General features: G+C 36.6%; 2 protein-coding genes across 2 annotated transcripts in view; both read left to right on the top strand.

Annotated features, from left to right (window-relative positions):
- Window positions 1-207: 207 nt before the first annotated feature.
- LOC134844213 (phosphorylase b kinase regulatory subunit beta-like) lies at window positions 208-4,390 on the top strand. Its single transcript, XM_063860794.1, has 2 exons — window positions 208-3,326; window positions 3,645-4,390. Exons 1-2 carry the CDS (start codon window positions 210-212, stop codon window positions 4,002-4,004), a joined length of 3,477 nt encoding a protein of 1,158 aa, XP_063716864.1. The 5' UTR covers window positions 208-209; the 3' UTR covers window positions 4,005-4,390.
- A 4,198-nt stretch (window positions 4,391-8,588) lies between these two features.
- Window positions 8,589-12,096, top strand: part of LOC134844309 (advillin-like) — a gene marked incomplete in the record, with an annotated part of 67,020 nt that continues 63,512 nt past the window's right edge. The window contains 1 exon segment of the mRNA XM_063860940.1: window positions 8,589-9,319. Coding sequence (XP_063717010.1) covers window positions 9,257-9,319 — 63 coding nt within the window.

The following is a 12,096-nucleotide window of genomic DNA, read 5'->3' as shown; positions in this document are numbered from 1 at the left end:
GTTTGTGGAGTGAAGCTTCACCTCTGTGTTTAAAACTTAATTGTCGGTCGGTCCAAAACGGATGACCGGAAACGGTTTTAAATAAGGACCCTTTTGTGCAGTGAGGAGGAGCTCCCATTTTTTCTCAAACTTTTTTTATTCTCTGAGAGTGATGGTTTCGGTCGTGTTTCTTATTTATGTTTTTATAAATGTAATCTTTTGTAGAGTTTATGGAAAGCCCTGTGGATTACAGGCCAAGAAACATGTCAACTTCAACGGTTCGAAACTTTGACAGTACCTCTAAGTCTTTTGGCACGGCTTTGTTGCTAGCAGAGGATAATCCAGATACTTTTGATTCAGAAAGTAACTGGTCTTTCGAATCCGCTAAATGTCACGAAAGTAGTACTCCTTCTAAGTTAAAACTACTTTCGAAGTACTATCAGATTGTCAAGAAACAATTTTTACCATATCAAAGCCAAACATTGGGCTTGTTCGTTATGGACACAGCTAAAGTTCCCAAATTAAATGGGCGTATCAAAAAAGATGTCCACGTCTCCCACATGCGTGAAAATATTTATTGTGCTCAAGCTCTATGGGCACTTGGGCGCGCGTACAGACTTGTCGATAATGATGGAGGCCGAACTCACGAGTTAGATAATACTGCCGTGAAATGTCTACGAGGAGTTTTGTTTTGCTGGATGAGACAACACGAAAAAGTTGAACAGTTCAAAGCCAGCCCATGTGCTGACAATTCACTCAATTTGACTTTCGATTCGCTGACTGGTGAAGCAAAGGAAGTCTCAGAGTATGCAAAGTACCCACATTTACAATTAGAAGTTCAATCGCTCTTTATTCTAACCATCGTTCAAGTAACAAGCTCCGGACTGCAAGTCATTTGGACCACAGATGAAGTCAACTTTGTTCAAAATTTAGTCTATTACATCGAAAGGAGTTATAGGGTATCAGATTTCGGAATGTGGGAGCGAGGGACCAAATACAACATTGGAGAGCCGGAACTTCACGCGAGCTCATTAGCAATGGCAAAAGCAGCTCTAGAATCAGTTAATGGATTCAATTTGTTCGGGGACAAGGGAACGTCAGCGCACATTATATACGTCGATTTAGATGCCCACAACAGAAACTTGACTACATTAGAGACGTTGTTACCCCGCGAATCTAGCTCAAAGAATGCCGATTTTTCGCTTCTCTTCGGACTGGGCTACCCTGCTTTTGCCCTCAATACTCAAAAATTGCGGGATGCTACGAAGGCTAAAATATTGAAGAAACTCAACGGCAGTTATGGATTGAAACGCTTTCTGAGAGATGGATATGGCTGTCTCAATGAAGATACATCTAGGCGGTACTATCATCAATCCGAAATCCAAAAGTTCGATGGTGTAGAATGTCAATGGCCGCTTGGTTTTGTTTTGTTGTATATAAATGCCGTCTTTGCCGGAGACACCCAGGAGGCTGAGAAGTACTCAGAAATGATTGAACAGCTAACTGTTATGGACAATGATCACGATGACGTACTACCAATGTATTACTACGTAAGAGATGAGGATGATTTCGACCTGGAACGCAAAAATCCGAACCAGGTTCCGAGAGAGCATAGTGGCGAAGGCAGGGATGGAAAAATATGGCTCCTTGGACAATCTCTTTTCTTTATATCGAGACTTCTTGCTGAAGGGCTCATTCATCCTTCCCAATTGGACCCTCTAGGAAGGCATCACACCCGAGGATCAAAATCTAAAAACAGTAGATCCGAATATGTTCCATTGGTACACCCGTCAAGAAGATACTCCGAGTTTCAAGTCACCAGGCCAAAAGAGCTCTGCGTTCAAGTGTGCATCATTTCCCAGTCTGTCAGACTACAGTCGTTACTTGCCACATACGGGATCCCATCGCAAACACCTAACCAAATTGAACCGGTAGAAATCTGCTCTCCGAGTGAACTAGTTCGAGCCTACAGTTTCCTTGCAACGAATGAAGCCCTGGGTCTATCAGGAAGACCCGAGCGCCCAATGGGAGGCTTGAGCACCAGCAAAGTATACAAGATCAAAGGAAAGACTGTTGTATCGTACCCTCTAGTTTTCCAGCAGTCTAACTTCTACATGGCACTGGACGCCACAATGCTAGTCGAAGATATTCGAGAACTCATTCGATTCGTATGGAGTTCGTGGTTTGTAGCGGGAAGACCACTGATCGCCTGTATTCTGCGAGAAGATTTGTTCAACAACGATCGAAGTGCTGTAGGTGAAGTTATACAACTGTTGAATACTTTCAAACGAGGCCATTGCGCTGGTGTTCCGGTGAAGTTAGGTCGTATGCAAACCTTCTTATCTGCAAGCTGCTGGGAAAGTTTAGACTTCTTGGCATACACCTCAAGCGAATTCAAATTCAAGCCCGCAGATTTCTCAGTTGTAAATTACGAACGGGAGTTGTTCACTGATAATAATATGAATGCCACAGCCCACGAAGAGTATGATACCTCAAAACGTAGGCGGTCAAGCGTCCGAGAGCTCCCGACGGATATCGACTATTATCAAAGCGGAGCTGTTCTAGATCTTTTGTACGCGTCAAGTGACAGTATGCAGCTCCAGTCTAAACTTTTGTGCAAGTTACTGCAAAAGGAAGGACCCGATTACATCACAAGCAAAGGCACAATTAAAGAGTGTCTGGATTTGATGGTACATATTGCAGCGTCACAAAATAGGTGGGGCGTCGTCCGACAATGCAGTGGTATGCTACGCAGTACTGTTGACTCATTGGCGCCTGCACTTACCTACATTCTAGTGTTCGGAAAGTTCGTTACAATCGGAGTTTTCGGACACCGAGAGGAGTTGATAGAGAAGACCCTTTCGCCAGATCAGCTACATAGAATCATTTTTGACTGCTGCTTGGAAATTGACCCTAGAGAAGCTGTGTTACAGCAAGAAGTATTGATAAATGTCAGTAAAATGATAATGAACTCTCCTGATCTTTTCAATGGAATGTTGAAGATCAGAATAGGATGGATCATTCAATTGATGAAGGGCGAATATCTGAAGGGAGACGAGGGCCTAACGACCAATGATTTCTACGAAATGTCGCCTAGGAAAATGAAAGAAATGCTGAAAACCATAATGGCTATAGATGTTTCGCAGCGAGGTATTGCGGAACAAAGAAGAATTGACGGTTGTCTTAACCGGAACCCGTTCAAATTCTACGACAAAGTTTGGGCAATTTTGGAGAGGTGCCCGGAGGGTATTCAGCTGTCGAAATTCAAGATTCCTCAGGAGCCGACTGTAAGTGCAATGACAGATTACGACTTGAAGTTCGCGATGCTGGTCGAGGACATGTTGTCGGTATGTTGTCATCTTCAATTCAATTCAACCTTATCGGTCGTTGTGACCATGTGGTTCTCGTTGTAGTTTTAATTATTTTGATCGTTTCAGAACAACTACACTCAATTTTGTAATCTCTCATTCAAATTTAGTTTATCTTGAGACGGATCTTTAATGTGAAGACACTGATATCAATATCATGTGTGAAAGAAAATTTTTTCTAAAATAATGTTAAGGTAATATTTGTCGCGATTGTTCCGGAAACGTAGAAAGGTTTTAACATCATTATTCTATTGAATGTCGGCCTTATTCTCCTTGTCGAATGTTTTGTCATTTCAGGGTGTGCGAAACCCGCTGTACAGACAACTCCTCATAGAGCTACTCATGATCACCCAGACAATCTTCGAACGCAATCCGGAGTTCAAATGTATGCAGGTTCTGGATCTGGACAAAATGATGGCCTCAGCTGTGGATACATTCGCACGTGAGCACGCAGAACAAGAAGGCTATCCTGAGAGCTACTCGATGAAAAACGAGAAATTAATGACGAGATGGTTTGAGATTTTCTACAACTTGGCTCCTCAAGTCAGAAATGGAACTGTGAAGTATATGGTTGGTGCTATAATGCATGTTGTGCTAAATGCGGAACTGAATGTACCCAGTCGAGATAGTCAGGATGTGCCTTGTCATATCCAATGATTATGGTACCGTTCTCGGGGGTTCTTTTCCAGTCTTTCTTTGATGTGATGGTAATTCTGAAAAACTATTCCCTGTTTAAAATGTTTTTTTTTTCCTGTTCACACAAACAGATGAGTGTAAACAAGCGGCACATTTTTTTTATAAGCAAATTGTCGTATTTGTGATGTTATGAAGGGTATGGAAAACTGGAGAAGAGTCCCATTGTCGCGTAACGGCGACGAAAATTCTCGATAGTCTAGTGACAAAACTAATTTTCTATTTCGTATTATAATTCAGTGAATTGTATTTTCATGCATTAATCCATTAATGTGTTAGATGCGTTTATTATTATTAGTTTTTAAGTATTAATCTTTCGTACAATTGACCCAGTTCAAAGCTAGTTTTTAGTTTGTTTTGAAAAATCAGGTGATGCAAATAATTATCCAATGGAGTCGAGTGAAATTTCCTTAATAGGCCTCTTCGTATCGAATTGATGTTTATGCTGAGTTTGTGGAGAACGGGCAGTTTCTTTTTTGAACCAAATTTAGAAAATTTAGATGAAATTGTGCGCAACTTCCATAAATCTCAAGTTTTAATTTTGCTCTAGAAGACAGAAAAGCGAAAATATTCAAAATTATTTCTCGCATAAACTTTTTTCATTGCAGATCGAGTGAATTCTAAAACGACTTCATTATTGCACTTGCGAAAGCAAGTGTCTTGTAGTCGGGAGGTAGACGTTTCTTTTCCCGTAAACAACTTTCTTACATCTGTAGTTGAAATTGCCTAAGCAACTTCGAGACTTCTTACCACTTGGCCTAAGGTAACGCTGTAGTCTCTGTAACCTGAAGTAATGGGTTTGAGTCCCGGCCGCACATTGTTTTATTTCAGTTTGTATGAATTTTTGAATAAATTTTCCGGGAAAAGTTGAATGGACAGACTTCTTTTTTGTCTGCTTGTTTTTCGGCTTAGTTTGCCACATTGTAGAGTTTTATTGTTTAGTCAACAATTTTTTTATTCAATCAGAAAGGTCTTTCCGTCCAAATAGTTTTTCAGTAGTCGATATAGGGTACGATGAAAAGGCCCCAGCTAGCATAAATGTTCCTTAGTTCATTTGAAAACTGGAACAAGAAATCTTATGGAAGAAAAATTGTTTTCATAATGAGGAAGAACGATTGAAATTTGATAGTTCAAGAGAAAGTTTATAATCAGAGAGAATGTTCAAAAGTCTAAAAACAATCAAACTATCTTCCAGAACAGAGTAATATTGCTTAGAAGGTACGGGTGCGGCAAAACGCTGACTCAGAAAAAAATCTATGACAGATAAATCTTAACTTTTAATTAATAATTTCACGGAAGTTCAAGATATATGCGTCGTTTTACATAATATTACAACATCTTATTTAAGAGTAATGAACGTAGTGAGTACTCTTATATGGGCGTTGCTGATTTTTTTTAGGGAAAAAGTCTTAAAATTTGTTCACGCTCAATTTTGACTTTTCGCGTTTTGACTTGTGATTTTTTTCTAAGTTCAGTGAATTTCCATTGTTAAAAGGAAGACAAACTCCACCACTATCGAACAGCAAAATTGTAAGGTCTTAAAAAACGTGATGGACCTCTAATTTCGAAATTAAGTCATCAGATTTCCAGGCAAAATTTACCTATTGATCCAGTTTTCTCAAATTGGGTTAGTTTAAGCAAAAAAGGTCTATCATAAATTGTTCTACAAATTCAAAGAGCTTTAAGGCCATCTATTTTTTTCTTCGATATTCAAAGGATATTCAAAGTTGAATGTTTTTGAAAAAACGAGTCAGTTTTTTTTTCAGTTTCCTGGCGTTCATTACTCTTTTCCAACTGTCAGTTGACTATGTTGATATTTTTCTGTAATTAATAAATTTATAGCCTTGATAATTGATAGAAAAAACTGTTTGATTTAAAAAAATTAGATACTTTGTCTTAACACAGTTTACAGTTTTGAACCTTGATTGCTCAAAGTTTTTTTTTACATGTTTTACTTTTTCCCATTTTTTTTCGATTTGGTTATATCCCTCTCATTTTCTATTCGCAAGCTTGCAATGCTGTGATTGCATCGTACGCTGTTTCCAAAGTGACCCCTTTTTTCACAGGGACCCCTTTTTTCACAGAGACCCCTTTTAATGAAAGTCTCCAACAGGTGGAAATATCCGTAACAAAAACCTTTAAAATTAAGCGCACTGGGCTTTCTCTGTAATGACACGACTGTATTCTTAGTTTGTGATTTTATGAACACGTATGGCTAGCAATATACCCAAAAATATATTTATACGGATGTTTTTTGTTGATCCGACGACAATTCATACGCTTTTCTGTACGATATCCGGCATATTATACGCATTGATGAATTTTCAGTTGCTGTTCAGTTACATTATGGAAAAAATTATGAAATATTTTTATTTCACTTCTCGAGCGTGTTTTACGGTGCCTCCACTTTTTTCAACCTAATTGCACCTTTTAATGCAAATTTTTTTCGAAGTATATCGAGAGAATTTTTTCGAGAAAAGTTTTTTGTCTACCTAACAAGAACGGACGCTTAAATGGAAAAGGATATTAAGAGTCGATGAACGTAGTTCGGACTCTTATATGGATCGTGATGATTTTTTGTTATTTTTTAGGAAAAGTCTTATTTTTTGGTCAGGCTCAAAGTTACTTAATCGCGGTTTGATTTTTGTACGTTTCGTTCATTTCCTTTTGAAAGGAAGGCAAATTCCACCATCGAACAGCGAAAGTGTAAAAGTCTTGAAAAACATTATCTACTTCTAATTGCGAAAGTGGAGCTTTAAAAAGATCGCTGAATCATTTTCTAAGCCTACTTTAACAGCATTTTAAGGAAGAGGTACCAATTTGGCTCGTTTCGTCTGGAGGTAAATTCCATGCATGAGATGACAAAAGCATGGTTTCGATTGTGGCGAGAAGCTGATAACCACGAAATTGTTTGTCTGCTTTATTGTCGACTTGTCTTCAAATTATGCAATTTTCGTCTGGTTGAGGCAAGATTTGCGGTAAATGGAAGGCGTTTTGATTCGTTCCTATCATGTGTAAATTTGAGGTCACTTTTATTTCTTTTCCTTTTGTACGTCGTTTTTCTTATTTACCTAAAGTTTAATTGGCTTAAATGGTTTCGACAATTGTGATACTGATTCTCAATTATATTGCGTCATTTTAAGCTTTTAGAGGAGAGGGATTCTTCAAGTTGCAGAATTTAATTCGAATGTTTTGCTCAAAATGAACATCATTCTAGAAAAACGTTTGAATGTTTTGTAGATAGTAGTTTTTTTTCTGATTTAGTGGCATCTGCCTAATTTTCTAAGTCTGAGTTGTATCGTGGGTGGTGCGAAGCTCTGCCTTGCCTCTGTGACTAAAATCATACTAATTAGCGAAACTTTGTTTCAATCTTGGAAACGCTTTAAAAATGGGGGCAGCTTTCTAAAAACATATGATTCCCTCATCTGCATCAGTAGCGTGCCGAGAGGAGCATGTGACTGCCCTGATACAGGCTTCTCAATTCTGGTTGCCCATTTGGCACTATTTTATTGCAGATGTTTCTGGCTCACCAACCCTAATATTTGTCGAAGGCAACTACGGCACCAATAGTTGCCAATTTTGACTGTGGAGTGCGCGCAGACACTACAAATGTTTAGTCAAAACTTTCTAAAAATGCTCTTAAGCTGCATGTATTCAAAAAAATCGCCTGCGGCTGATTCTGTTGTTTCAGCAGAAACTTTGCTTCATTTAATCTTATTGAAATGAGATAATTGTGCGCAGTGAAATTGAAATGATAATTTTAAACTCAAATACGACCCACACAATGGATAAATGTCGATTATATACAAAATGCACAGATTAAAGTAAGAATACCATCGGTTTATATTTAACCATATGCGAGCGATAATCGATTCTTATACAGATAGAATGGATTCTTTTCATGAAAAATAAATGAGTTTAAGTGCCTAAAGGAATTGATTTTTTTATTCTATAAAATCTGGATATAATCTACAGATAATTTTTTATATAATCTCTATATTCTTGTTTTATAATCCATACAAGATCGGTTTTTTCTGAGAAGTTATAGTAGTCGTAGAAAGGTCAGTATTTTTAAAGGTTATACAATTGTTGTGAACTCTTTATATTTTTTCTGTATGCAATCGATTTTAATCCGTTTTTGTTATTGTGGGAATAGTTTAAATGAAAAAAAATAATAATAATTTGAAGCAACAATTTTAATTAAACTATTTAGTTTATACAGATGAGACTGAAACTTTCTACGAAACGCAGCTACTGAAAAATAAGATAGAGAGAAGATTTTTTGACAAAATGTTAAGCGATTTGTCAAGTTAAAATACAATTTTTCTGTTAAATGACGTTAAATTTATTTTAATAATCTTTCTTTTTAATCTATTCAAATAGAAAGCACTAGGGCGAACTAAAAATAAAAAAAGGTTGACAAAAAACCGAAAAATTGAAACCATACATCTCATCTCAATTAAAATGTTCTCCTATTATAAAGAAAATGGTTTTTTTTTTGTGCCACTGTTACATTTCAACAGTCGAATCTTTGAACACCTCATTCCATTGAGCTTAATAGAACTGGATGGCTCAAAAAAGCTGTTGGACTATTTTTGTGTAGTGTATAAAATTATTCTTCTGTTGAGCTAAAAAGTAAAGAGGCTTTCCAGCTTGAAAGACGCGGAGACAAAGACGATTTGATGGTTTGGACTGCTTGAATAGATTGTGGTGCAATTGCAAAAATGACTGTACGTTTTTGAGATTTTATTGCTACTGATTTATCTGCGCTGATGCGGTGCATTATTTTATCGAATAATTGAAATATTCATATTTTTATCCCACAGAAGTATTTCAACAAGGTTTAGTGTATACACTTAAGCTAGATCCAAGAAAACTTACAGCTGGTCTGACAATTGATGCGTTTCGTGCGCTCTCATAAAACGAGGACTTGGTTCGACAATAAACCGCAATCACTGCATCTTATCGGAGCCCCAAAAAACTGAGTATACATCTGCAGGTTGAGTGTCACCTGCATTTTTCTACCAATTTATAATAACCAGTTGTACTAAACAGCGAATACCATCCGTTTATTTATACACACTGCTGACAAGTGGCTACTGAATTGCTAGTTAATAACTGCCCTGCCTTGAATTCTGTTAGTCCTATCTATTTTGGTCAAAAATTGATTCATTTCAACTCTTAATCAAAACACAGCTAATTTTAAACTAGCAAGAATGTTAGATCCGGCTTTCAAAGGGGTTGCGACGAAGGTGGGCATGACTATATGGAGAATTGAGGTAAGTGATTCAGATCCAAAAATTGCCTCCGCTGCAGTTCCTTAAATTTGTTTAATTTTATAATTTTTAAATTTAATTTGAAATGACATTTTCAATTAAACGGCTATTAGATTAAGTAAACAGTGCCGCAACTAGAGGAGTTTCAACGTTCTGGCAGTGGCTTGAGCTATGTTCTGTAATCTGGAACTCTTCTGACAAAATCTGCAATAAATTGATTTTGTTGTATTATGAAACATTAACTGTTCTCATCTACTCACGCAGTATATAGTAGAGCTCCTGCTTGCCGCTCGAATGGTCAGAGTATCAAGTCCCGAACCGTCTTAAATGTAGAATTTTTGCATGGAAGAACTCAAAATTAGGAATATCGAATATCATTTGAATGCCCATGTCGACATGGTTAGCATATCACGGACTTTTGAAAAAATCGTTTTGTACAATTTCAGAGAACGCTATAACAATTCGTTAACCCATGTTTTTTTTCAAGTAAAATTTTCCAACATAATTTCTCATAACTTTTTTGGCTGCTTTTTTTTGTCCATTCACTATTTTGTAGCGCAATATGTTTGAAATTGGTTTCTATAATTTTTATTTTTTTTGAGACGTTTTGGCAAATTTTTTCATTTTTCGTTGATGTTTTAATTTTTCCCTTCATTGTATTTTTTTTCAAAAACTGGCACCAATGAAAGACCGGCTATTTATTGTATGTCTGCATACTATAGTCTTCTTTAGCCTTACTTCACCTCGAAAGACTTTTGAAATTTTGAATGCGGTGAATGTTAGACTAAATTTCTTACCCAGCCAAATCTGATATTAAGGTTTCAATGGCAAGAACAGTTAGTGAACATCTCTTCTGCATAAACCAGTTTGTCCTAATTTTAAAAGAGTAAAGTTCTGGCCTCAAAAAAGGCCATTTTTGACAATTTGGTTTGAAATTGATTTTTTTAAAAATTTTTTCTATGTTTCTGAAAAATTACCCTTTCATAACTTATGAAAGGCTCAATTAAAACAGCAGGTTGTGAGAATTTTCCCGGAGTAAGCGGCTACGCTCCAATTTTTATTTTAAAAATTATTTGAGTTTTTGATCATTTTTGGAAACTTTGTTACTTTCATCGAAAACTAGCCTGTATAATCTGATATCAAAAGTTAAATCGAAATAAAGGGTTTTGACAATCATCAATGCATTAGAGACCTTACCTTTTTTCCAGGAAGATGTTTAATTGTCTAGGGAAAAGTCAAAATTTTGAAACTTGGACCGTTTTTCGGAAATTTTTGACTTCTCAAAAAATACCCATCCAATTTCAATATTTATGGTTCAATTGGAAAAACAGATTTCGGAATTCTTTGGTGGATGAGCTGGTACGCAGCTTTCTGTTTTTGAATCGCAAGTGGTGCGAAGCTCTGCTTTGCGTCTGTCATAATTTTCATCGGAATGAATTTTTTCGATGACGAAAATTGCTTTTTTTATCTCGAAGAAATCTAACAAGCGGTTATCTGATTTCTTGCCACGTTCCATTTAGCTGTGTAAATTCTAGTTTCACTCATGCAGGGTCTAAAATGGGATAATTCAATATTGTGATTGAGTGTCAATGAACGAAGTGAAGTATTTTTGGGTGACATGAACTTTACGGAAAGCAAATTAGGCGTCACTGATAATCTGGAATTTAGATGTTATATGTTTTGTAAAATTAGTATTTTGGACGAAAAGTTGCTCAAAATAAATGTTCACAAATACACAATTATTATATAATTCCATTGCGTATCAAAATTTTCATTATAAAAGATCTATAAAACATTATGCGAAATATCTGAATCAGCTTTGAAATGCTTCAGCTACTGTCACATAGTGCTTCACGCCTATGTTAGTTACTCATTATTAATTACTATAATTGGTGCGAATTAGACTTAAATATCAATGCCATTATATGTCAATGACAAAGTGTTAAACTCAAACTTACTTAATGCAAACAATCAATTAGAAGGTAATTGAATCATTAATTGAGAGAGGGAGCCATAACAATAAAGCAGCGAAAAGATAGTAATTAAAAGATTAATCCTCACTCTTTTAAATCAAACAGCTTAGACTCAAGAGAAAGGGGTAGACATCACGAAGCACATCCCTGAGTCGAAGATATTGAGCCTAGACCGCGCATCCCTTTATTACTCTCAAGCACAATTCCTCATTTCCAATCATTAATTATCATAGCAAGACACGCTATATAACATGGTGACTATGAGTGGGATGATGTTACCAACCTTTCAAGACAAGCTGAAGCTGATTACAAAGTGAGAGCGAAAACAAGACGACATCCAAAACAAGACGACTTCAATACGCCACAAGCTAAAACAAGATCACGGCAGTAACTGGCTCAAACAGCAGAAAAGCGGGGCAAAAACAGAAACTGACTACAGCCAGTGAGAGACGACAGCAAGGGGCAAAAGGAAACTTCAACTGTTTTGTGTTGATGACAACTACTATACTTCTCCAGGAAAGTGATACAAGTACAAAAACAGTTAGTTAAAACTTAAACTTAAAACTCTCGGTGCTTCAATTAAAATTGATGAGTGCTCATTTGAAACCATTCATATGAAATCATCCATGAGAACCGCCTGAAAACCTATCCAGTGTTTAAAGTCTAACCAAATTTCAAAAAAAAAATGGTGGAATAATATTAAAGCCGCAAGAAAAGTTAATTTAAAAAGTAGAGAGTTCAAAATATAGCAACAAGAGTTAATTAACTCCTTTTCGTAACTACTCATGGTACGAGTTATCTATATAT

Source organism: Symsagittifera roscoffensis, chromosome 4, assembly GCF_963678635.1.
Source record: "Symsagittifera roscoffensis chromosome 4, txSymRosc1.1, whole genome shotgun sequence".
Taxonomy (NCBI): Eukaryota; Metazoa; Xenacoelomorpha; order Acoela; family Convolutidae; genus Symsagittifera; species Symsagittifera roscoffensis.
The sequence above is the reverse complement of the archived record's forward strand: the minus strand, read 5'-3'. Positions and strand labels throughout refer to the sequence as shown.